Source organism: Balaenoptera acutorostrata, chromosome 15, assembly GCF_949987535.1.
Source record: "Balaenoptera acutorostrata chromosome 15, mBalAcu1.1, whole genome shotgun sequence".
Lineage (NCBI taxonomy): Eukaryota > Metazoa > Chordata > Mammalia > Artiodactyla > Balaenopteridae > Balaenoptera > Balaenoptera acutorostrata.
Window position 1 is genome coordinate 61,629,242 of NC_080078.1, and position 26,943 is coordinate 61,656,184.

General features: G+C 51.3%; 1 protein-coding gene across 4 annotated transcripts; it reads right to left on the minus strand.

Moving 5' to 3' along the window:
• Positions 1-693: 693 nt before the first annotated feature.
• Positions 694-26,450, minus strand: FAM110A (family with sequence similarity 110 member A). Of its 4 annotated transcripts, XR_009005438.1 has the most exons (4): positions 26,188-26,450; positions 14,739-15,978; positions 10,963-11,195; positions 694-845 (listed from the first exon to the last, which is right to left on the minus strand). XR_009005438.1 is itself a non-coding variant. In XM_057529345.1 (2 exons), the coding sequence occupies exon 2, from the start codon at positions 15,880-15,882 to the stop codon at positions 14,995-14,997; it is 888 nt and encodes a 295-aa protein (XP_057385328.1). In that variant the 5' UTR covers positions 15,883-15,978; positions 19,348-19,362; the 3' UTR covers positions 14,437-14,994. The 4 variants fall into 4 exon arrangements, 3 of the variants coding, with proteins under 3 accessions (XP_057385328.1, XP_057385327.1, XP_057385326.1); XM_057529345.1 differs by lacking the exons at positions 694-845; positions 10,963-11,195; positions 26,188-26,450 and adding an exon at positions 19,348-19,362 and having other exon boundaries at positions 14,437-15,978; XM_057529344.1 differs by lacking the exons at positions 694-845; positions 10,963-11,195; positions 26,188-26,450 and adding an exon at positions 18,984-19,020 and having other exon boundaries at positions 14,437-15,978.
• Between the last annotated feature and the right edge of the window lie 493 nt (positions 26,451-26,943).

Below are 26,943 nucleotides of genomic sequence, written 5' to 3' on the forward strand. Positions count from 1 at the left end.
ATTTATGTAGATACTCCACCCTTAAGGAGGGAACCTAACTAACTCCCCACTCCTTGAGTGTGGGCTGTGCAAAGTGACCTTAATCCAAAAAGCACAGCATAGGAAGAGGGGAAAAGGAGTAACTTTACAGAGGGAACCTGACAGTGATCAAAGTTCACCTCCACACTAAGTCATGTTGACAGTATCTACCCTCGACAGAACATGAGAAGGTTGCCACTTCGTGTCTGTGACCTCCCTCCCCAAACACATCACCCAGTCCAACTATAAGGAAATCATCAGACAAATCCCAATTGAGGGACATTTTACAAAATACCTGACCAGTATTCCTCAAAACTGTCAAGGTCATCAAAAACAAGAAAAGTCTGAGAAACTTTGACAGCCAAGAGGAGCCTAAGGGGACATGATGACCAAATGTAATGTGGTGTCCTAGATGGGATCCTGGAATAGAAAAGGGACATTTGGGGAAAACTGAGGAAATCTGAATGAAGAATGGACTTTTTAGTTAATAATAATGTAACAATATTGGTTCATTAATGGTGACAAATGTACCATACTAATATAAGATGTTAATAATAAGGAAAACTGGGTGTGGGGTATATAGGAAGTCTCTGTATTATCTTTGCAATAATACTGTAAACCTAAAACTGTTCTTTCAAAAAAAAAAAAGTTTATTTTAAAAAAGAAGTCTGGAAAGATCATTCTGGGCCAGGGCTGATGCAGCCTCCATGGTGTCACCAATGTCTCAGGTTCCTTCCGGCTTCATGTTGTTTCATCCTTCCATATATGGTTTCATCCTCCAGGTCCTTTTTGATCCAAGATGGCTGCTGGGGCTCCAGCCTTAATGCCTGAGTTCCATGTAGGAAGAGAAAAAAAAGCAAATTGGGTTCCTTCTCAGCTGCATCAGCATCTTCTAAGGATATTTCCAACACACCTCACTTAACAACTTCCACTCATTAGCTACAGGTAGCTGCAAGACAGACTAGGAATGTAGTGTTTTGGCTGGGTACATTGCTACCAGGAATAAAATCAGGGTTTGGTCAACGAAGAAAAAGAAGAGAAGGGAATTGCATAAGGAACCAGCAGTCTTTCTAGTGCTATTATAGTTCCATTTTAGAGATGAGAAAACTGAGGCTCAGAGAGGTTGAGTGACTTGCCCATAGTCTGAGGACTAGGCAAGGAGGAAGATGGATTTGAACTCAGGAATCGTGTCTCTTAAGCCCTAACCACTAAGTTATACTGTCACAGCATCAATGTAACAATATTAATTTAGTGATATGGACAATGTTGCTTTGCTAAACCTGAATTGTCACTAGCAGTGTGAGTGTGGGACACTCAATTGTGCTGCCATTTCTTTTGGGTTCGTCACATACTTCCACCCAACTCTGTGTGCTGCTGACTTTATTCTCCCACCACTTGGCTCTAATTTACCCATGGCAAAACTTCCTTCCCACCCTCTACCTCTGCATCACATGGCCTTCACTTAGCAGGAATTCATTTTACATATCAAGGCCATGCCTGCCTTTTCTCACCACTCCGAGCTGGTTACAGTGGTAAAGCATTGTGGTCAAGATCACAGGCTCCAAAGTCAGCCTGGGTTCCAATCTTGGCTGCACTCCATACTTGCTGTTGACCTTGTTGCAAATTACTTAACCCCTCTGTGCCTCAACTTCCTCTGTGAAATGGGGATAATAATAGTACCTATCTTATAGGGTTGTTGTGAGGGTTAAATGAATACTACATGAAAAGTACAAAACACAGTACCCAGCCCATGGTTAGTTCTCAATAAATGTTATTCTTTGATGCCAGTGTGATCCCAAATCCAAATACAATCTCAGATAGGACTCACCTGTGGTCATGCAGATGATTCATGATATATGCAAGTTACTTTTTTAGGGTTACTGTCAAAATGAAAGCAAGCAACTTAAAAATTCTTATGGGGAGCTCATTAACCACTACCCCCAGTGCATCCCCAAATACCAGCTTGGGAAACACTGATTTAGAGCAAAAAGCACAGGCTTTTCAGATCTGGCTCAAACTGCCATGAACTTGTGGTGTGACGTTGGACAAGTCTGTCTTGGGGCTCGCTGGGCTCAGTTTGCTCAGCCCCTGAATGTGACATTGATAATATTGCTGGGCCAAATGTGACAACTGGTTGGGAAAGGAATTTGTGATCTGTGAAGTGCTTGGGGTCTGAGGTTCACCTGGGGGAAACAAGCCCTGCCACTAATTAGAGACAAGCTTCCTACTCCAGGGACTGTCCCATCCCCAGGGCTGGCATTTGGAGGACCCAGGAGCTCTCCAGGGTCTGTCCTAAACTTGCTGTGTGGCTTTAAGTAAAACCCCTCCCTCCTCTTCCTTGTCCTCGGTTTCCCCATCTGCTTATTGAGGTCCCCTGTGGTCCCATCCCACTGGACCACACAGAGAAGCTGAGTGATTTGCCTAAGGTCACACAGCCAGAAAGTTGTGGAGAACCAGACTTCGAGTCCAGTGCTCTTTCCGGGCAGAAGCAACTGACAGCTTCCTGCATGGACCAGAGGGTTACTGCCCCATCCCACAGTCAGCCCTCAACCCGCCACAATGCTCTGTCCCCCCCAGTCACCATGTTGGCCAAGGCGAAGTTGGGTGACAAACACCAGAAAGTGACTAACCAAGGGCCTGGCAGTGGATTTATGGGAGGGGCTCTGCCTATGTGCCCTCCATTCAAGTTTCAAATTCCTGGGAGAGACTCTGGCCTGCCCAGCCTGCAGTCAGGTGTCTGGAAGCAACTGAGAATTAGCTGTGGTCAGAGGACAGCGTGCATAATTCAAACATGGCCAGCGGGGACCTCGTGGTGATGCCCACCCCAGTTTGTGTCTATGACACACATCCCCACCTCCAGGTGTTTGCACAAGCTACTGGTATTCCTCTAAAGAAAAGCAAGAGGTGGTTCTCAGAACTGGGAAGAGAAATAAATGCATATTTTTGTTGCCCAAAACCTGCCTGTGGGGTTGCCGTGTATAAGCACTGTGATACTCAAGGCTTGGTTCAAGATGGGTGCAGGGCCAGAGGGCTGGGGGAAAAGAACTAGTTTTATTTTCCCAGAAATGTTTGTAGGCCCAGCCCACAAACATTTGTCTCCAAGGAAACCAAACCTCCCCCACCCTGGGAGGCTCTGCCCTATTGTCCCTGCGAGTTGGCACCACCTAACTCACATGCTTGGAACGATGATAATGATGACAATGATAAAACTAGCTGACATTTTCTGAGACACTAGCCTAGGTATCTGACCTGCGTCTCTCAGGTAATGATGTGTATTATTAATAGCCCATTTTACAAGTTAAAAAACTGGGGCTGAGAGAGCTTAAGTGACTTATCCAAGGTCCCACAGCTGATAAGAAGCAGAGCCAGAATTTGAACCCTAAACTAGTCAACTGTTAGAGCTAAAAGGGCCCCCAAAACACGTCTAAGGCATGAGATCAATTAGCAGATGGGGAAACTGAGGCCCATAGGAAGGAAGAGGTTGGGGACGTGCATTTGTGCATTTACGGAGCTCCCACTAACAGTTTCATGTACCTGAGCTCACTGGCCATCTGGAGGAAGGCATTCCTGCTCCCATTTCACATAGCAGACACTGCAGCTCAGCAAAGGGGTTTCCCTTGGCCAGAGTCTTACAGCCAGTGAATGGCAGAGCTGGGATTCTAGCCACGGTCCCTCTGACCTAAGCCTGTGCTTTGTCCCTCTCCCCAGGGCTCTCAGATTCAGGCCTGGCTCTTATGCCCTTGGGCCCTGCTCTGCTGGGGGCAAGGGTGCTCCTCCCTCCTGGGCACAGGGCCTGCCCTGACAGGGAACCTGCCTGAGCTTGCTGGCCCGGGAGCTGAGGGTATTCAGGGGGTGGCCAGAAGCCAGCTCTCTAGGAGGCCAGTGCCCAGACAGAGGAGGGGTTGGCAGGGGAGCTGGTACCGCAGCCTCCTAGGAGATGAGGGGCTGGTCCTGGCAGGGCCTCCAGCGCTGGGGCAGCTTCTGCCTGACACTTCCTCCCTGCAGGGACCAGGGTTTGAGGCCTAGCTACTCTCTGGGCCCCAGTTTCCCCATCTGTAGAAGAGGAGGTTGGACTCAGTGGTTGCCAAGGATCTCTTGAGCTCTGACACTGTAGGATTCTAGGATAACTGTGTTAGTCATCTACTGCTGAGTAAAACATTATCACAAACTTAGTGACTGCAAACAACATCTTACAGTTTCTATGGATCAGAGTCTGGCCATGGCACAGCTGGGTTCTCTGCTCAGGGTCTCACCAGGCTGAATCAAGCTGTCAGCTGGGCTGTGTTCTGTTGCAGAGGCGCAAGGTCTTCCAAGTTCATTCAGGTGATCTGCATAGTCCAGTTCCTTGGGGTTGCTGGCCTGAGTTACAAATTTCCTTGCTGGCTGTTGGCTGGCAGTAACTCTCAGCTCCTAAAGGCCACCTGGGGGCCAAGCCATCCTTCATGTCCTTATTTCCCTCACCTCCCATATCCAATGCTTCCACGGTGGCTCCACCTTCAGAGTAGACCCAGAATCTGACACTCCTCACCCTCTGCCACCTTAACCCCAGTCAGCTCCTGCTATCCCACCAGGACTATCGCACTAGCCTTCTTGCTGGCCTCCCTGCTCCCTGTCCTACAGCCCATTCTCCACTTGGAAATCTGGGAAGGGGGTTGTTAAAATACAAGCCCAATCCTGTCCCACCTCTGCTCAGAACCCTCCCGTGGGTTCTCAAAGTAAAAGCCAATGTCTTCACCATGACCTACAGGGCCAGACACCATCCAGCCCTGTTACGCACTGACCTCACCTCCTAGGCCTCTCTGCCTCACTCACCCTGATCCCAACACATTGGCCTCCACGCTGTTCTTCAGACACACCACCCCCCAGTTCCCTCTGCCTAGAATACTCTTCCCTGCAGACACCCACAAGGCTCCCCTCACCTCCTTCTGGCCTCTGCTGAAATGTCACCTGGTGAAGCCTGCCCTCACCACCCTATTTAAAAGCACAATTCTCACTTTTAATAAAGTTACACGTACACCTCCTACTAGACCCAGCAATTCCGCTCCCAGAGTGTATATGAATATCCATAGCAGGTTTATTCGTAATGGCCAAAAAGCGGAAACACCCCAGATGACCGTCAATAGGTTGGATGAATAAACAAAACATGGACAGCCATACCACGGGATGCTCAGCGATCAGAAGGAACTAACACGCAACGGCATGGATGAATCGCAAATGCGTTACGCTGAGTGAAAGAAGCCAGATTTCACTTGTGTGAACACCAGAAAAGACAAATCCAATCCACAGTGAAGGAAGACTGACCAGCAGCTTTCCAGATGGGAAGTGGGGTGGGAGTTGGGGATTGACTGCAAAGGTGCATGTGGGAACTTTACACGATGGATGGAAATGTCTATAACTTGTCTGGAGTGGTGGATACACACATGTATACAACTGTCAGCTCACCAAACTATATACCTAAAATGGGTCAGTTTTATTGTATATCAATTCTACGTCAGTAAAAATGGAAAAACCCTAGAGCCCCACCTCCTTTCCCTGCTTCTTCTTCCTCCATAGCACTTCCACTCGCTGGTAGGTATTGCCTTTCCCCACACCGGAGGGCACGAGGTTTTGTTTGTTTGGTTCTCTGCTGTTTCTGTAGTGACTAGAAGAGTATTCGGCACATAGTAGGTGCTTAAAGACTATTGGGTAGATGGATGAATTCAGTCCCTGAAGGCTCAGAGCTAGTTAATGGGGGTGGCTGTTTCGGTGTCCACACGCCCACCTGGAGGTCGCGAGACAAACCCCAGACCAGCCAGGCTTGTGGGACTGCGGGAAGTGCCATCATTCCACTGGGGGCTGTGTCATCACGCGAGCATTTGGATGACGCCATCCCCAGGGATGTGTCATGCCCACCACCAGACGGTCCAGCCCGGAACCTGATGCCCATTGGCTGGGGTTTCCTGTGAGTGCCGTGTGTGCGGAAACCAAAATATTACGGTAGAGGGTGGAGCCACAAAACCAAGCCACGCAGAGCCCAGAATGCAGCCGTGGCCGCCCCAGGGGAGATGGGGAGCCGACTGGGCCTGCAGCCTGAGGTTTGTCTGTCTGTCTGTTTCAGGTTTCCTGCCGTCTACTTTATGTTACTTTATTTTGAATTTATTTTTATTTTTTCTGCATAGATAATACATTCACATGGTTCAAAATTCAAATGGTACAAAGAGGAAGAAGTGAGTCTCCCTCCCACCCCTGGCTCCAGCCAGCCAGTTCCCCCCAGGCAGCCAGTGTATCGGGTTCCCTGTGTAGCTCTCCAGGAGACTGAAGGCCAGTACAAGAGGGTTTGGGCACGTATTCTGGTTTCCACAAACGTAGCACATGGTGCCTGGTCTCACATCTTGCTCTGTTCATGGAACCAAGTACCTTGCCAGCCCACACCAGTGCGTGCAGTGCATCTTCCCAGTGCCGCAATGGGACATGGCGTGGCTGGGCTGAGCTGATTTAACCACTCCTCATTGATGCATATTTCCAGTTGTTTGTTATTACAAACAATGGCGTAATAAATACCTATAGCCTTTGTATGGGGTATTTTTACATTTAAGTAGTTACTTGCTCACATTTAAATAGCAAGAGAACAACATCCTAAATTCTTTTTGAGGGAATTCCCTGGCAGTCCAGTGGTTAGGACTCCGCACTTCCACTGCTGGGGGCCCAGATTCAATCCCTGGTTGGGGAGCTAAGATCCCACAAGCCGTGTGGTGCGGCCAAAAACATAAAATAAAATAAATGGTTTTTGAGATCTCACTTTTCATGAGAACCCAGAAGTTTTGGGCCCACTGAGCCCCCGTTCTCAGGAGTGAGCCTGGGCTGGGACAGGGCCCCACTGCCCCTTAAGCCGGGGCAGGCCCTCTCCATTCACCTGGGCCCCATCCCATTTTGCCAAGAGGAACACCGAGACCCAGAGAGGGAGTGACACACCTGCCTGAATAAACGCCACTGGGTCGGTCTCAAGGAGCCCAGAAGAGTGAGTGCTGGGGTCCCGGCCCCCTCAAACTCACCTCCCTCCCCACCTCTTCCCTCCTTGGCCATGTGACCTTGAGCACATGGCTTCACCTTTCTGAGACTTCGTTGGAGGATGTGGTAAATGGTACCCACGTCACAATGGCACTCATGCCCAGGAATGAGCTCCCCTGGGAGCACTTTGCTCTGTGCCAGGCACACAGTAGGGGCTTGGGGCCTCATAGATGCTCATAGTTGGTTTGTCTATGTGACTCTTCCAACTGTTTAAATGCTTAAATACTGGCAACTAATTCAATTTTTTAAAACCTGGTCAATGCATATAATGTTAGTCCTACTGGTGTCCAGATTTAAGGGATTTGTCCTATTGGCAGCCGTTGAGGTGGGGGACAGTGGTAACACAACAGTCCACCCAGTTAGGATGCAGCAAAGGTGGGATCTCAACCCAGGCATTTTGATTCCACAAGCTGTTAACCCCCATCCTATCAGAGACTCTGGGAGCTGGTGGTGAAGGGAGGGCACTGGCAGTGAGGTTTAACCATGATAATGCCACCCTACACACACACACACACACACACACACACACACACAACACAAGACACACACACACAGAGGCAGGCAGGGCAGCGCAGGGCTGCACCAGACCTGGGTTCCCCCATAACTGCACTAGGTCCTGGCTATGTAACCTCCAATGAGGCAGCTGTCCCCTCTGAGGCTTAATGCTCCCACCAGTAAAGCAGCTACCATGAAGAGTGAAATTAGACACAGACCAAGAAAGAGTTTTGCAAGCTGCAAAGGTTGCAGACATGTAGAGGATTAAGGGATTTACCCTGCCAGTGGACACTGAGAAAGGAAGGGGAGGTGCGGAGGGAGGTTGGGGGCATCCAATAGGCCCAGTTTGCCCTTAAGAACCTCTCAGGGCTGCCTGGCCCAGCTGTCAGGCGGCCTGATTCCAGCCCAGCGCCAGGCTGACAGGCTCCAGACAGAGCCCCCTGGCTCCAGCTGCGTACCACAGTGAGGGTAAGGGGCCAACCTAGGGGTTGGGCTAGGCTATTTTCATCCCCAGGAAGGCCATGGGGAGGGCCCCAGTTCCCTTCCTCCCTGACAGGCCCTAACCCTCCATAGCCTGGAGTCTTCCTTTCCAAACCCAGAACCAACCTAGAGACCACAAACACCTCACAGCACAGCTGGGGAAACCAAGGAACAGAAAGGTGAATGATTTCTCTAGCTCACCCAGCTGGGGCTTGAAGCCAGATCTCCTAATTTCTAGGAGTCAGTTCTTTCCAGCATGCCATTCACTCACTTGTTTTCACTCATTCCTTCACCCAACAAGTGGTTATGAAACACCTCCTGTTCCCCAGGGGTGGGGGACACAGCCTAGATAAAGTAGAGCCCATGCCTCCTGGAGCTACAGTCTAGTGAGAGACACACACACAAGAAATATAATGTGGCCTTTGTTTACTGTGTCGGTGGGAGGTGGGGGGAGGGAGTATTTTTCCAGCAAGAAAAATAAACCAGGGTAGGGAACTAGTGGCTGTTGGGTGCTGATGGTTTAGCTGCAGAGGGCAGTGAGTGGGTGGGTCAGAGAAGGCCTCTCTGAGGAGGTGACATGTGGGCAGAGACCTGAATGAAGTGAGGGCGTGAGTCATGTGGATACCTGGGGTAGGATAGATGCTGGCGGTGGAAATAGTAAGTACAAAGGCCCTGAGGTAGAAATGTGTCTAGTGTGTTTCTGGAACATCAGGGAAGCAGCGGGCTGTATCAGAGTAGGTAAAGGGGAAGGGGGAGGAGTAACAGGGATCCTGGTCATGAGGGCCTTGCAGAACACTGTTAGACCTTTGGGGTTTTTTTTCAGGCTGCCTGGCAAGATAGACCCTCACATTGTTCAAAGGCTCGATAGCCTCAGACAGTCAGGCCCTTATGCTCCAAGTTCAGCCTCAACTACTCTCTCTATTCCAATAATCTACTCCTCCCACCACAGGGCCTTTGCACATGCTGGTCCTTCAATCTGGAATCCTTTTCCACTCCTATCCTCTCTTCTCCTGGTTAACTCCTACCTATCCTTCACATCTCAGCTCAGATATCTCAGGTTTCCGAGACCTCCCTGGTCAGGTCAGCAACCTCTCCTTCCTTCAGGACCTAATCTTAGTGATTATAAAATTATTGGGATGATCAATTGGTGTCTGTCCGCAACCTAGACTAAGCCTCCCAAGGGCAAGTGTTTTGGTTCATTTTGTTCACTGCAACCTCCCCAGGGCGTGCCAAGGGTTTGGCATGTAGTAGGCCCTAATTATTATGTGTTGTATGAATGAACAAATGAATAGAATAAGCACTTACAAAGACCATCTCACGTCATTCAATTTTATCCAGTTTACAGAGCTCAGAGAGGCGAGGCAACTTGACGAAGATCAGACAACAAGTGGTGGCAACAAAAAATCCAGATTTTTCTGATTCCAAAGGTGGGAACTTCCCCCGGTACTTTACCCAGCACACATAGGCTGTGATAAATTGAAAACCAGCTGCAAAAATTCCTCCATGCCTGTACTCATGCCCTTTGCAATATGACTAAGAAATGGAGTCTATTTCTCTACCCCTTGAATCTGACTTGACCATGTCACTTTGGCCAATGGAACATTAGTAATCATAACTCAAGAAGAGGCTTTAAAAAGCACTCATGCATTGGAGCTGAACACGAAACCTCAAGATCACCATGTGAATGATCCCGTGCTAGCCTCCTGGAGGTGAACTGAAGCACCCCAGCACCCTGCCAACTGCCAGACATGTGAGTGAGGCCCTCCAAGACCACCAAGCCCCAGCTGACTGCAGCTACATCAGTGAGCCTAAGTAAGACCAGAACCGCCCAGCTGATCCCAGACCAGATTGCCAATTCATAGAATCATAAACTAATAATTTGTTGTTTTAGGCCACTGGGTCTAGGGTGGCCTGTTACACAGCAAGGGCTATCTGATACATATACCTGGTGAACACACACTGTGCAGACAACATCTATGCACATAAGCATATGCGCATAAATGCACACAGATGACTTTTCATATAAAATCTGTTGGCACCCATACCAACACTCACTAGCCCCTACAGGTCTCACAAACACACACACACACACACACACACACACAAACACACACACAGAGCCATCACCCAACCCCATATACACCTCTATTCAGACCACTCTCCTGGCTGTCAATGTAATGTAATGTCAATGTAAATGCCAATCTGGGAAGAGATGGGTTGACACTGCCCAAGCTCTATGTTGCTGGCACTGCCCAGTGCAGTTCCAGGGGTGAAGAAGGACCCAGTAGACTTTTGCTGAATGAATAGATGAATAAAGCGAAGGGCACAGGACAAGCCAGAGGTTGGCAGCTGTGAGCAGACAGTGCTGAGGGGTTCCTGTGGGTAAATGGAGAGGCCTGGCAGTGGGGTCACAGCCTCAGTTTTTATTCCTCTTAGAGACCCATGTGAGCAGGGACAGAGAGTGGATGCTCACAAATGCTTATCTTACAAATTGTACTTGTGTTTGAGGTTCTATTTTTTAAATTGGTTCCATTGTTGTTTTTGAAAGGGGTGGGTGGGATTGTTAAAAAGCACATGAAGGGTTTCAGGAAGAAAATTGGAACCAATAAAGTATCTTCTATGTGTAACTATGGGGAAATTGAGGATGTCAGAGAATTAAGGATGAGTACAGAGGAAACTAAGCAAATGAAAGGCAAAGCAGGTAGTAACTCCAGGAAGAACAGAGTTGCACAAAAAGGGAAATGTAACTGTAATACGCATCTTGGCAAGAAACAATATTTATATGGTCACAATATAAATAACATTAATTAATCATTTAATGAAAAATTGTGATAAAGGTAGATTTTGAAAGGAAAGGAGGGTGAGAAAAATTGTCTTCCTTGATAATAATAACTACAAAAAGAAAGAGTTTTGACCACTTACTGGGCGATATGCCTTATTCTCGGCACTTCACATGCTGAATCCTCGTAACAGTCCAATAACTTCAATATTCTTATTATTCTCATTTTACAGATGAGGAAACTGAGGCATAAGGTGGTTAAGTCACTTGCCCAAGGTCATCTGGCCAGTAAGGAGAAGGGCTGGAGTTCAAACCCAGGCAGTCAGGCTGCAGAAGCCACGCTGTGGGGACATCAGATCTGAAAGTAAATATTTGCCTAAAATAATCAAGAAAATAGCAGGAAAAAAAAATGTTACTTAGAAATACGGAGTAAAGTACCAGAAGAAATAGTTTAAAAAGTTGACTGTGGTTGCTTTGGGGAGCAGGGCTGGGAGTGGGAAGTACACGGCAAGGGAATGTTTTTATTAGTAGTATTTAATTTATATAGATCCATCCATGAGTTGGGGACAGGAACTGACAGGGAAGGAACGTGAGGGAACTTTTCATGGCTCTATATCCTGACTAGGGTTTGGGGTACAGTATGTACTTGTCTAAACTCAGCAAATGGTACCTTTAAGATCTATGCATTTCACTGTATATAAATTTTACCTCCCACTCCCAAGAATAACCATAAACAAATACAGAACTCTAGCTAATGATATGCATGCTGAAGTGCCTTTAAGGGGAAGTGTACTGATGTTTGCAGCCTACTTTGAAAAGCTTCAAAAAAAACCAAGTTGTTTTAATGGATGGATAGATGGATAGATGTCTGATAGAGGAAATACAGCAAAATATTAACAATTGTGCATCTAGTAGGCGATATATAAGTGTTCACTATATAATTCTTTCAACTTTTAAGTTTGAAATTTTTCTTAATAGAATTTTGGGGGAAATATATGAATATACTATCTGAAAAATAATATTAAATTTAAAAAAAAAACTGGATGGGGCTTCTGTCTTGGGCCTGGATGGACCTGCATACTCCCGCTGGACACAGGATGCCAGGCAGGATGGGGGTCTCCTCCCCCTGGTCCCCTTCAGCAACTCATTAACAAAGCCAGAACCATTTCATCAGGGACACGAACAATGCCCCTTGCTATATCCCATCCTCTGTCAAAAGGATAAACTGAGGTCCGGCAGGTAGGGATGGGTACATTTCCCAGGGAGCCCATCACACTTTCATGACAGAAGTGACCAGCCAGGTTGCCAGTCTCCCAAGCCCACGTGTGTATAATTAGCTGGTGGGAAATAGATCAGGGAGCAGATCTCATCTCTGCCTAATTAGGGGCTAGGCAGCTGGGGCCAATCTGGCCTGGGGAAGCTGCTATGGCAGCCAGGCGGCCCCAGGGGACAGGGCAGCAGCTGCAGGCCCTCAGAGCGCCTGAAACACAGCGGCTGCCACTCACTGCCCCTCACACTCCAACTGGAGGCAAAACAATAGAGGGCCTGTTTCTGCAGATCCCCGAGGCTGGTAGACCGGTGGGTACCCCCTAGCCACTCCCTCCACAGAATCCTGGAGGAGGGGAAGCCCTCCCAGAACCAGGCAGCCCCTGTCAGAGAAGTCAAGGCTCAGTGTGGCACCTTCCCCACTTCCAAGAATCCCTCCCTGCTCTCTTCCAACAGACCCTCCCAATGCTCCTCTCGGCTCCCCCCGGCCCAGCTCCTAGGAACAGCTCTGGTCTTAGGGCAGAAGTCCCTGAGTGTAAATGACTAGTTTCTGCTTGGCTGTCCCTTCCCTCCCCCTAGACTTGGCAGGGCCCATGGCTGTCTTGTCAACCGCTGGGCATCCAGTAGGTGCTCAACAGTGACTAGGAGGAAAGGCTGCCAGAATGGGGAAGAGAGGTGAGGCGTGTGTCAGGGGAATCAAGGAGCCAGAGTGCCGGTGACTGGGGTGTCCAGCAGGCCAGGGTGTGACCCCAGGCTGGAGTGCAGGCCTGCTCTGTGACAGCCCACAAGCCACTACCCCTCCCTGCTCTAAGACAAGAGGTGACCTTCTCAGGTGACCATAAAAAAGTCACCTTGAGGACTCAGTGACAGGTTTAGTATGAAAGGTCTGAGCCCAGCACTTAAACTTCCTCCAGGAACAAGGGGTCTCCCAGCCCATCACCAACAGTCCTGTGACCCGAACCTCAGTTTCTTCACATGTAAAATGCAGCCAACACTCCGGCCTTCTTGTGTTTCTGGGGGTCTGGCAGCTCATGGCAAGGGGCAATCCTTAGCACCAAATTCTGGCTGGGTTGCCTTGGAGGGAAAGCTCTTTGACACCTCAAAGGACATGACCTCTGCAGAGCTTACCCAGATTATCCCCCCGACCCCATCACTCCTTTAACATGGGGACCAGGAGGCGCAGCTCCTGCGTTGCCAAACTTGCTGGGAGCCTATGGCAGGTCATCCCCCTCCTGTGCCTCAGTCTCCCCATCTGTATCATGAGGGGTGAACTCCATTCTCATGAATTTGAACACCATCCTCTTCTATAACCCGATTTCCCCTTGTTTCCCCAAATGGCCCAGGCCCAGCCAAGTCCCTTGGGGACTGGTTGTGGACTGTCAGACAGACAGACAGCTGGGCTGACCTGGATGTTTGTCAACAGCCCAACGGAAATCTCCTCTTTATGCTTAAAATAAAACCTACATCAAACCTGTCACCAGGGCCCCCATTAGAGCTTCCTGTTTCTGAGTGCTGCAGCCCAGGCAGCCTGCGGGAGAGGAAGCACCACCCAGCCCTGCCACCCCCCCACGGGAAGAGGGGATACAGAGGCCACCCAGGCTCTCACCCTTTGTGTACCCGGCCCTGGCTGCTTCACCAGCCAAGGATGGGGGACGGGGGTCTCCTAGCAGGTAACTAACCTGGAGGGAGACGGGAAGGAGCCGAGACCTCAAAGCCCAGTGCCAGCCACCTCCTTCCCCTTCCCCCAACCCAAACAGGACCATGCCTCCAACTCTCCCACTGAGGCCCACAGAGGGAGGACTGGCTTGCCGAGGGTCACCTAGAGTTGGAGGCAAGGCCACTCATTTTTGCTATCCACCTCAAGTCCCTCTTCCTCTAAGAACTTCCACTTCCAATCTCCAGTCGATGACCTGTGTGACCTCAAGTTCAGGGCTTGCCCTCTCTGAGCTTCCTGCCCTCTTGGGAACTGGGCTGGGATGGGAAAGGGCAGAACACTTAACGGTTGGGGAGGGTCCATGTACCTGTCAGCCTTTCCCAGGCAGGTCCCCTTCCTGGTGCAGGGGCAAGTCCCCAGTCCTCTTCCCAGTTCTTTCCCGATTCACTCTGTGGCCAGACCCAGCGTCCTCCACTATGAAGGAGGCCCATCAGCTAGCCTCCCAGAGGGGTTATGAGGGTGCCCTGTGAGGCAAGCCTCAGGCAGAGCCAGCCACTGGCCTCATGCCCCCCCCAGATACTGGGGTGGACAATCACTGAGTTTTGAAGGCCCCACCCCAAGACTTCCCCCACCCCTTCCCCTTGTGTACACAGAAGAGTCTGATGACCCAGCCCTTGAAAAACAAGCATTTGTGTTTATTAACCAAGAGGAGGGAAGTCAGAGCAGTGCAGACTCCTACCAGTCCTTTCTGTAGTCTACCCACCTAGGCCCAGGCTGGCAAGCCCCTTGAAGAATGTGGATAGGCCACTCCTTCCTACCCCCACCCCAGGGTGAGTTCCCAGGGAACCAAGGCCCACTGGGTAAGGAAGAGGAAGTCAGTAAAGCACAGAGGCCAAGGAAGGAAGAAAGAAACAGAGCTGCTGGGCAGACAGCTCTGGTGAGATCCCTTAGTCCCTCACTCTCAGTGGGAAGGGCTAAGTGCCCCAAATCCAAACCTACAAGCAGCGGTACATCCATGTCAAAACCCTACATGTGAGGCGTAGGCGGTAGTCCAAAGTCAAGAGCCAACTCTCTCCGGGTCAGTCCTTGTCAGATGGATGCTGGTCCAGCCTCTGAGCCTTTGCCTCTATAGCAAGTTCACACGAGGCAGCAGCCTCTGGTCTGCCCCAAGCCAGGGAATGGATGCAGGAGAGGTCAAGGGGCCTATGGCTTCTCTAAGATCTGTCCCATGGCGAATGTCGAGTCCCATGGAGGCCTAGCCCTCAGCTGCTGGAGTCTCCCGCGCTTGTCGCAACCCATACAGCCATTTGATCACCCGGGCGTTGCGCTCTATCACTGACACACCATAGGGGACGCGCTCCCGAGCCAGCTCCTCGATGGTGGCAGAGCTGCGGCGGGAGCAGCCCCCCTCGGAGCTAGCCGGCCCAGCACTGGGCCCAGCCAGGGACACGATGTCTGAGTTGGCCCGGGCTAGGTGGGCCACACCCAATCCCCGTGCCTCCTCCTGGTCCAGGCCGCAGAAGTTAAAAAATCGCTCCAGGTCAGCTGCTGCCCGGGAGAAGCGCTCACTCAGGTCTGACTTGGAGCGTTGCAAACCTGGGGGCCGGGCCGGGCTAGAGGTGGCGGCAGTGCCTGGTGATGGGCAGGGCTGGGCAGGTGACGCTGGCAGGGGAAGGACATCCACTCGGCGGACTGCAGCAATACTGGGTGGTGGGCGTGGGGGGGTGGCTGGGGGAGCCTGGCGGGCCCCCTCTGACCGTCCGGGGGTACGGCTGGCCTCAGCAGGGGACACAGGACTATCACACAAGTTGATGAGGCTGCTCAGGATGTCCAGGTCCAGCTGGGGCCGGCGGCCGGGGCCAGGCAGGACTCGGCGGCTAGGCGTGAGCACCGTGCGGCGAGTTCCAGCACTGAAGAGTGGCCGTTTGCACAGCAGGGGCTGCACAGGTTCCTGGCGGGTACTGGCCACATGCAGGCTCTTGACGTACTTGGCCTTGTCGGCCTCCAGGCGCTCTACAGCACTAGGTTTCCGGGCTCCACAGTCTGCTGGCCGCTGTAGCAGGTAGCCGGGGACCTTGGTCTGTAGGCGGAAAGGTAGGGCGGGGGTGTCTCGGGTTCCCGGAGTCAGCGTGTCCACAGGCATGGCTGTTACATACCCCGAGGGCTTCTGTCTGAGGAGACTGGAGAAATGAGGAGACAGAGATCCAGGCAGAAAGCTGGCAGCTGGACACCGCAACGGCTGCAGGGGAGGAAAGAAAGAAAGGGTCAGAGCACACTCAGACAAAGGCTCAGCAAAGACTGAGGGAGGCTGAAGACGCCTTCCCCATTAAAAGGTAAAGGCCACGCCTCTGATTCACAGAGAGCCAATCAGCAGGCAGAAAGCACCCGCTCACGGCCCTGTGGCTCCGCCCACCCCCCCTCCTTCTCCGAGGGCCCAGCCCAGCTGAGGCAGAGAGGAAAAAAAAGGTGCCAAAGAAGAAAGACACGGGCAGCCTGTGCAGAAAAGACGGGACATGGCACGTTTTAAAGGAAGCAAAGGGGGTTCCAGGCTGAGTGCTGGGCACCAGCCGGCTCAACTTTAGTGGGTCCTCTTCACAGTTCCATCTTGCAAATGGGTAAACTGAACCCCAGGGAGGCGAGCTTGATTAACCTAATTCAGCAAGTTGGTGGCTCTGCCCCTTGCCTCCAAGCAGGGAGGTGCTTGCGCAGGAGTCTTGGGGTTGAGTGACCAAGAGAAAGGGCTCCAACCCCACACCCCACCTGTAATACCCACAGGAAGCCTGGTACCACCTCCACCCCACACTCACCCAGGCAGGAAGCTGCCCTGTGCCACCCGCCTAGACATGCCAGGCCCCAGGCATAGCAGCAGAGCTTGTGGAGGAGGAGTGTAGAAAGTCCCCACCCCTGCCCCAGTGGAGTCCAGACACCCATTAGCTTCCAGTATGAAATTCCAATGCCAGGCCCACAGTGATCCATGGATGCCTGTCAGGTGGAAACGTCAGCCCTGAGCTATGCTGCTCTGAGAGAAGCTGGAAATGCCCAAGATCACACAGCCCTGCTTAGAAGCATCCAGCAGACTCTGGATCTGCCAGCAGCAGTAGGATGGACACGCATAGGCAGGAGGGCTCACATCTGGATGCACAAGTCTCCACATGATCACCTCAGCATCAGGGCCCAGTACCCCAGCCATCAGGCCACCCCTGTCCCTTTTTCCAAGGAAGGGCTAGAGCCACAAAGTGCCCCCCGCAGTCCCCTGGAGATGGGCCAGAAGAAAACCCATAGAGCAAGTCCTGAACCCTTTCATGTGTAAAATGGGGGAAAGGGACTCTGTCTAGGTGATCTTCAAGAGGACCTGTAGCTCAGGCCATCTAAACCTGTATTGTCTAATTCAACAGCCACTAGCCACATATGGCTACTCAGCCTTAACTTTAAATTTATAGTAAATACACACAATTCAGTTCCTGAATCACACTAGCCACATTTTAAGGGCTCAATAGTCATATGTGGCCAGTGGTCACTATACTAGACAGCACAGATTAGAGCATTTCCAGCCATAGCAGAAAGCTATGTTGGACAGCCCCACCTAGATAACCAGAATGCCAGGAGGGAAGAGTCTGGATTGCGGAGGGGAGAGAGGAATCTGTCTTCTAGACATTTGACACCATCCTCTCCTGTAATCTTCCAAGTCTGGGATACGGGTCATTGTCACCTCATTTTTACAGATGGAGAAACTGAGACTCAAAGAAGTGACCAACCTAGGTCCCAGAGACGATAAATAAGACACAAATTCATATGAAGCCTAATTCACTTATCTAAAAAAAACGAATAGTTTTACTCATTGTTGCTCACATTCTCCTAAAACAGCTCCATGAAGGGGGTGGGGGTGGGGGGGGTGTCTGTTTTGTTCACTGTATCTCAGTTTCAAGATATTGCCCTTTACACATAATAGGCAGTCAATAAATTTTTACTGAGCTGAAATACCTATGGGGACCAAATGTAAGCAGGCAGACCAGGGATAAGCTAGAGAGGGGCCTACCCACCCTACTGCAGGCATATGGGTCCAAGATGGTAGGTATAGAATGTTCTAGGAAGCTGGGAATCCAGAGTGCATGGAAACTCTAGATTCTTAGCATATTTGATAATAATAATTTTAAAAACAGTGCATGGACAGGGCAAACAAAACATGCCTGCAAACATATCTGCCCCCCGCCCCAGTCTGGCCCCCAGCCCCCAGTCTGAGACCTCTGCAGCAAAGGCAAGTTGACAATAGAACCTTGGAGGCTGTTGGCCCAGAGCCAGAGCTGCTCCCGAGTTAGAAGGGATAGAGTAGGTGGGAGAGAAAGGCTGCCCCACTCAGGGCCCACCCCCAAGGAGACCTCAGGAGGGAAGGGTCACGGGAAAGGCAGCCTTGCTGAGCCCTGTCAATGTAGCTAGTCTCTGCCCTACCCCCCGGCCGCCGCCTCCCAAACCAGTCCAACCCGTTGGTGGCAGCGGTTTCCTCCCGGGCACCATCCCGGGAAACAGAAGGAGGAAGGAGGTCAGATGGGCAGGGCTAGGGCAAACTTTCTGCGACACCCCCCCTCCGCCCTCCACCCGGCTCAGGCCCCCACCCCCTCCGGCCGGACATGCAGACCCCAGGGGCTCTTCCGGCGGGACCCGGACAGATGCTAGAAGCCAAGCCCGGCTTTGGGGCCGCTGGCCGTCTCGCCCGGAGCTGGCCCCCTCGCCCGCTGTGCGCCTTGCGCAAGCAGCTGCGCCTCTTCCAGACTTGGTTTCCTTATGTGTGAAATGCTGTTAAAAATACACCTTCCCGATCCTCCAGGTCACCATGAGCATGGAGCGATAAAAACAAGTTGAGGACTTTCCTCAGCACCTGTTAAAAAGGCGGCGCTGCATGAACTGGGCTCCTTGTTTTTATTATGAATTTGACCTAACTCCTGAGACCGCCCCTCTCGCAGGGGTCTCTAAGCATTCTCCAGGAGAGTCTGCCCGAGCCTAAGCGGCGGACAAAGGAGGCTAATCAGTGAACAAGACTCATTTCACAGGTGGGCAAAGCACGACGTGCTGTGGCTCCTGCAAGTTGAAGCCAGGGTCCCGGTCCCCGCGTGGGACTCGTGTCCTCTCTGAGGCCTCCTCTCACCGCCCAACGCCCCACCCGCGGATTTCAAACACTACCCACAAATGACCGCAGAAGCGCCGGCCCCGGACCCTTCTCATTGGCATCCCCGGGGCACGCAGCCTCACCTTGCTCACTCCCCAGCGGCTTCCCTGGCGTCAGCCTCAGGTGGCTGCGGAGGGGGAGTACGGTGAGCACGGATCCCTGGTCTGGCTTTTGCCCTTCCCAATTGGGGGCAATCTTGGAGACTCCCAGCGGCGCAGGACGCCAAGAGCCCGGCGGCATGCTCTGTGATTCTGTCTGCTCGCCGCCCCTCTCTGAGCCCGGCTTGTCCTGGCTCTTAAATGAGGGAGCTGATGGCACGATTCCACAGCCTCGTCTAGGCCTGAAGGTGAGGCCCTGCCCGGGCCCCGCCTTCCCCGAGGAGGAGGGAGAGGTGCCCGGCCAGCCCCCGACCCCGGCCCGGTGCCCCCGGCTCCGGCCCGCACGTACCTGGCTGCGCCCTTGCCGCCGCTCTGCGCTGCTCCGGCCCGGCCCACCTGGGCTCAGGTAACACGCATTTGCGCAACTTCCGGCGGCCGGCCCCGGGCAGGTGAACACGCCGGCCCAGGTATTACTCGAAAAGGGAGAACGAAAGCCAGGCAGCGGCGGGGACCCGACCCCAGCCGCCCCCGGCCTACCCCAGGAAGCTCTTCCGAGAGCCAGGCCCACCTATCCCACAGCTGCACTGGCCCGCACGTCTGGCGCACAGAGTCTTAGTGGCCAGCTCAGGCAACCGCACCCATCTTGGAGATGGAAAAACTGAGTCCCCCTTTCTCACAGCCACAATGACCACCAGTTAATGTATTAACTTCTCCTGGTGTTAATTAACCCATTTTAATCTTCCCAACAACCCCTACAAGGGGAGCTCTATTATTATCCACATTTGACTAATGGAAAACTGAGGCTGGGACAGGCTGAGTCAGTTGCCAAAGTCACCCTGGAGAGTCCAACCTGGGCACTTCCCCCCAGACCAAGCCTTAATTAATGCCACCCCTTTCTAGCTGTGTGTCCCCAAGCAGGTTGCTGGACCTCTCTGGCCTTCCATTCTGTCAATAAAGGAAAGCCCCACCTTCCAGGCCAGGTCAGTGTGAGTTCTTAGAGCCTGAGAGAGCCTGTAGAAGCTTTGTGCAAGCTGTAAACATTAGTAAGGACAGCAATAATAGAAATAATAATAACTAGAATTTTTGAGTGCCAGACACTGTACTTATTTAAATCTCTGGACCGCCCTGGGAGGGAGGAACTATTTGATCCCCATTTTACAGATGAAGAGACTGTAGCCCTGCAGGAAGGAACTCCTGGGAGGGAGGTGATTGTTTCTTCTGCCAGCCCAGGCTCTATTATGTCACTTCAGGTGGGACATTTGATTAAGCCAGTTTCCACTGGGATTCTGAGGCCCAGAGAAGGAATTGCGCACTGGGCTCCGACCTGAGCCCCGGGGAGGTCAAAGAGGGCCCACTTCCATGTCTGTGCCTGGTAGCGGCTGCACCAGGGTTGAGGTGGAGGACATGAGGGGACAGGAAGTGACTCAAGGAACAGCTCTCCTCCACCTGGGAGTGAGTCAGCCCTGAAGCCACTTCCAGCCCCTGGGTCCTGATTTTAGGGGGATAAGGGAGGTGACAAGACCATCATTCTCAACAGCAGCCTGCTGGGTCCCTGCCTAGCCCTCTACTAAGGCAACAGTGGGGAAGGGTTAGGGGGAGTGGTTGTGCTCAGTTAGGTTCTAACAGTAGTAAAAGCAAGACAACAGTGACAATTTTTATAAAATGGGTAAGACCTTTTCCAAGTGCTTTCTTTGTACCTGGCATTTGTTCTAAGCTCTTTATATGTGTAAACACATTTAATCCTCACACCTACACTATAAGGTAGATACTACTATTATGACCATTTTACAGTTGAGAAAACTGAGGCATGGAGAGGTGGGGCCACTTGCCTGAGGTCACACAGCTGGTAAATGGCAGAGCCAGAACTTGAACCCAGGCCCGGGTCTGGGGGGCAGGGGTGTGGAGAAGACAGTCCTCAGTGTTGGGCTTTGGCCACTCACTGGGGAACTCCTAAGGAATCTATAGCCTCTCTCTCTGGGCCCCAGAGGGAGAAGCCACCTTAGGAATCACTCCCTGGCTATGGTTCTGAGTCTTGTTTCCTCAGCTATAAAATGAGGGCAATAATGGCAATGTTTTCCCAACAGAAATCTGATGTCATCACAGCTCTGCTTAAACCACCCCAGCCCCAGCCCCCAAGGCTCCCCATCTCCTGAGAATAAAATCCAAACTCTCCACTTGGCCCTCAGGCCCTCCAAGATCCAGTCCCTGCCCTGCCCTCCTGTCCCACCTCATCTCCAGCTTTTCCTGCTCTAGCCATAGAGTCCTCCCTGCTGTTCCTGAGCACACCAAGGTCTTTCCTGCCTCAGGGCCTTTGCACCATCCTTTCTCTGCCTGGAACCTCTTCCCTCTTCGCCTCTTCAGCGAGGCTTCCCTGACCACCCTGAGGCTCCTGCCAACTCTCCTACCCAGTCTGTTCCCTTCCAAGCATTCATCTCACCCTGTCATTTTAGATATTCACTATCACTTGTTTCCTATCTCGCCCATTGGGCTAAGAACTCCATCACACTCTTCCATATTTCCTTCCTCCAGTGACAAAGCACAAGAGGGGATGCCACTGACCAAGTGGCAGGACTAAAACCCAGGCCACCTCAAAGACCAAGGCCCCTCAGCACCAAGCCTCCTCCCACCCCCAAACCCTGACCCAGGCCTTCCCCCACCTGTCCCATTCCTCCTCCAGCCTCCAGGAGTCCCTATTCAAGCTGGGATCCAGACAGCTCTAGCTGAGCCCTGTCTGTCCTCCAAAGCTGCCACATCCAAATCTCTGCACACGCTGGGTCCACTGCCGGCAATGCCCTTTTCCACTCCAGCGCCCTGGACACCCCTGTAGCATGGACTCTAGGACCAGCCTGAGTGAGTTCAAATCCCAGGTCCACCAGTGATTAGCTATGAAACTTGGGTAAGATACTTAACTTCTCCATGCTTTGATTTCCCCAGCTGTAAAACAGGATCCCTAACAGTGCCTCCCTCCCAGTGTGAGGCCTGTACATGACAAGCGCCACCAAAATGTGAGCTGTGATAACTATTCAACGAAACAGATGCTCCAATGCCCAACTCCTGGGTGAGGTCTTCATCAGCCCAGACTGAATGTTGACCACTTCTCTCAGAGGTTACAAATCTAAGAATGCAGACTCACTTGAGTAGCTATTTCTCCAAAAGAAGGTATACAAATGGCCAATAAGCACAAGAAAAGATGCTCAGCATCACTTATCATTAGGGAAATGCAAATCAAAACCAGAATGAGATACCATATCACACCCATAAGACAGCCATTATCAAACATACAAACAAACAAACAAAACCAGAAAATAACAAGTGTTGATGAGGATGAGGAGAAATTAGAAACCTTGTGCACTGTTGGGAATATAAAATGGTGCAGCCACTGTGGAAACAGTGTGGCGGTTAGGCAAAATTTTTTAATAGAATTACTATAGGATCCAGCAATTCTACTTCTGGGTATATGCCCAAAAGAACTGAAAGCAGGGACTTGAACAGACATTCGTACACCAATGTTCATAGTAGCATTATTCACAATAGCCAAAAGGTGGAAACAACCCAAGTGTCCATTGACAGATAAATAAACAAAATGTGGTATATGGTATATACATACAGTGGAATGTTATTTAACCTTAAAAATGATGGAAATTCTGACACATGCTACAACATGGATGAACCTTGAAGTCATTATGCTAAGTGAAATAAGCCAGCCACAAAAGAACAAATACTGTATGATTCCACTTATATGATGTACCTCGAGTAGTCAAATTCATAGAGGCAGAAAGTAGAAAGGTGATTGCCAGGGGCTGGAGGGAGAAGAGAATGAGGAATTACTACTGTTCAATGGGTATGGAGTTTCCATTAGTGATGGCTGCACAACAATGTGAATGAACTTAATGCCACTGGACTGTACACTTAAAAATGGTTAAAATGGGGCTTCCCTGGTGGTGTAGTGGTTGAGAATCTGCCTGCCAATGCAGGGGACACGGGTTCGAGCCCTGGTCTGGGAGGATCCCACATGCCGCGCAGCGACTAGGCCCGTGAGCCACAATTGCTGAGCCTGCGCGTTTGGAGCCTGTGCTCCGCAACAAGAGAGGCCGCGATAGTGAGAGGCCCGCGCACCGCGATGAAGAGTGGCCCCCACTTGCCGCAACTGGGGAAAGCCCTCGCACAGAAACGAAGACCCAACATAGCCATAAATAAATAAATAAATAAATAATTTTTTTAAAAAAAGCAATCCTTAAAAGCTGTGAGGAGAGAAAAAAAAATGGTTAAAATGGTAAATTGTATTTTATATACATTAAAAAAAAAAAAAAAGAAAAGAAAAAGAAAAAAAAGAGGGTGCAGAGTCTGGAGCCAGACTCCCTGGATTCCAATTCCAGCTCTAGGTGCAAGTTATTAAACATCTCTTGTGCTCAGTTTCCCTTCATAAGGAGAAAATAACAGCAGTAATAACTACCATACACCATAGAATTGAGAGAATTAAAGGAGTTCATACTTGTAAAGTACTTAGCACACAGTAAGGGCTCAAGAGGTGTCAGGGATTTCTATTTTTTGCTAAGGGGGCAGGAGGTGTGGTTTCTGATGTTTTTCATTTTCATGACATCGTGCACTCCCACCTCACCCCTCCCTTCCACCTGCTTCTCATTCTATTCAGCAGAAGCTCGGCCCAGACTTGGGCGGAGACAGGGAGGCCCTCTCCTGCCCCAGAGGGATTCAGGAAGGCTCCTGGCAGCAGAGACAGCCAGCCAGTAGGACAGCCCAGCTCGATTTCAGCCCAGCTGTCAGGGTCATAGACACCCAGCTGGGCATCCTCCAGGGCCACACCAAACCCCACACTATTTCTGGAATTTTCCCAGATGCTCGTGCCCTGGCTTGCCTGGAGTCAGCCTTGCCCAGGGCAACCTTGCACAGACCTTAGGAAGGGAGAGGCAAACAGGCTGTGGGAGGGGTGTGGGTGCAGCCACCTAAGACAGCGATCTACTGTTTGGCCCACGACCTCACACATCCACCAACTCAATCCGCTGGGCCTCAGGTTTGCACCTGAGCTTGCAAAATGAGGACAAAGGGACTTGCAGTGGAGACTGAGTAAGAGAGATACCACATGCAAAGCCTTAGGGAAGGGCCTGGCACGCAGGATAGGGTAGGGAAGGTGGGGTTGGGACAGACCCACAACCTAGCCCACTTCCTGGCCCAGATTGCCCTCTGCCTGGGCCTGAGCTCACCATCATGGCTTCTTTTCTCGGCCCAAGGAAGTGAAGAAACTTGCCCAAAGTCACAAGCAAGTTAATGACAGATCACAGACAGGGCAGTGGTCTCATGATTAGATAAATAATCTAAAATACATACATACATACTTTTTTCAACCAGATGATACATGTGCATGGCTCAAAATTCAAAAGCTATAAAGGGAATGAAGTTTAAAAAAAAAAAAAAACTCCCTCCATTCCTATCCCCAGCCACCCAGTTCCCTCCCTGCAGGAATCATGTGATCAAACGGTTGCATGTCCTTCCACGGAGATTTTAGGCACATACAAGCAATTATGGACATATATTCTTTCTATTTTTTATACATGTGGCAACATGCTCTGTGCACTGTTTTCGTCTTGCTCTTTCACTGAATAATATATGTTGTTCTTAATAATACGTATTATTAACATATTATTAATTATAATGTTATTAATAAACTTAATATATGTTGTGCTACCTCAGTACATAAAGAGCCCATCAGCCCCTACCGATGGCCATTGAGCGTGTGTGTCTAGTCTCTATTACAAACCACACTGCAGCCTCACTGTGCCTACGTCATTCTGCCTAGAAGTGGGACAGCTAGGTCAGGGGGATGCATGTGTAATTGTGACAGAGATGGGGGACTGTGCTCCATGGAGGCCATACCAGTTGGTCTCCCACCAGCAGAACACAGAGCAAATGATCAATGTTAGCTTTAGTCATTTGATTACTGGGGCTTTGGGTACCCCTCAATTTTGCACTGGAGGCAACTACCTCATTTGTCTCACCCTAGCCCCTCCCTGTATCACATTCCAGTCAGGGAAGATAATAAACTTGCTAATAAGTGAAATTATATGACATCAGATGGGGTAAACGCGACTGAGAAAAACAAAATAGACAAAGCGGAGGGCAGGGCATAGGAAGGCAGTAAATATTTGTTGAAAGAATGAAGGAAAGACTTGTTTTCTTTCTGATCTCCCAGAGCTCCTCTACCCAAAGCCAGGAGACGGGTTTGGAGGAGAGAGGGTAAGTAACTCCCCTTGAAGAGATTCAAGACTCCCAGATGCTACAATTCTGAGTGTCTAGGATTCTAAGATGGAAGCCAGATAGACTGGGAACCAGCCCCAGAGTTGCCAAGTCTGACCATGTGACTTTGAGCAAGGGGCTTAACTTCTTAGAACCTCAGTTTCCCCACCTACAAAAGGAAAACAACAATAGCAACCTGTGGTGGGGACTCCCCAGGAAGCAAGGACTGGTACAGGTCAGATGCTCTACCAGGAGGGGTCCCGGGCCCACCCCCAACTCCAAAGTCTCTGGTGACTAGTGTCTTCCGTTGAGGGTGTGCCTCTACCCTTTCCCCCAACCTGGGGTAGATTCCCAAGAGTCCTACAGCCAAAGGTCCAAGAGTCCAGGACCAAACCATCAGCTGCTGACCTGGCACCTAGCTCAGGAATGTCAGTCCCTCCCGATCCCCCCAGCTCTTTTTTCTGAGAGGGACAGCACTGTAATTCAGAGCCCCGTGAGCGGAAGGATCCCAAGTGAGCCCTAAATCCACCCGCTGGCTTTCCGGAGAAGTGAAGACAGATGCCCTGGAGGAGACCCCAGGACGCTGCGGGGAAGAGGCAGCCGGGAGGGGATGCAGCCAGGGCTCTACTGGCCATGTTCCGGTTGATAAGAGGCTAAGAAAGTGACCACCGGTTACCCGTCTGGGTTTCTCAAGGTAAATCTAGATCTACCCAGACTAGAGGCTGAGAGATGGAGCAGAAGGACCTGAATCGGATTCTCTGCCAGACTTCGCCTGAGCAAGACACTTGCCTTCCTGGGCCTCAGCGTTCTCATCTGTGAAATGGGGTACCACAACCTCTCGGCAGGTACGACTCGGGGAGGACGCGCACCGCAGGCGCTCGGTGAATGGAGCCCCCCCCCCCAGACCCGGGCTCGCGCCCCGGACCACCCGTGCCCTCACCTGGAGCCCACGCTAGGCGAGTCCGGCTCCTCCAGTGCGGGTCTTGAGGAGGCTGACAGCTCGGACCCAGGCGGGGAATGGCCGCACCCAACGCGGCTCGGGAGGCCTCAGCCCCACGTGAGGACCCGCGGGGCCTCTTCGGAGCTGTCCTCCTTAACTGAGATAAGCCGGGGGACCTGACTGTCCCAAGGCCCCCAACAGAGCGAAGGTCCTGGGGCGCAGGGGAAGGGGAAGTGAGCGCGCCGCCCCACTCCCACCCCCGACACCGGAATGGTTTGCCCTGGAAATCCTGATTGGTTTCTCTCTTCCGTTCGAACGCCGCGCGGCCCGCGTTGCCAGGCGACCGCTCAGCTTCGGCCGGGCGAGGAAGCACCCCGGCTCCGCAGCCCCTCCCCGCCGCTCACCTCCCCAGTGGCCTCAGGTTCTTCCGGCAGCCTCTTTAGCTCAGGCACCTAATTCTTTTCCTTGCTCACCCGGGACTTTCTCTTGGTCCCCAGCTGGTTCCTAGTCCCGACTTCAGCTAACGCGCTGTGTGAGCCAGTGCAAGCCCATTTCCCTCTCTGTTCCCCTAACTGCACAATTATGAGTGAGTTAGCGTTAAGATGTGCATGCCCAGCAGTCCAGAAATTTACTAAGGAAATAACCAAAGATGTGAGCAAAGATTAATATAGTCCAGCGTTATTTATCATAGCAAAATAATGGAAATAACTTCAGTGCTCAGTGAAAGGAGATTGGTTATATAAATCCATCCTGCAG

What these genes read in the sequence shown, in the direction of transcription:
- FAM110A (XM_057529345.1), bottom strand. Translation starts at nt 15,882, where the DNA reads ATGCCTGTGGACACGCTGACTCCGGGAACCCGAGACACCCCCGCCCTA.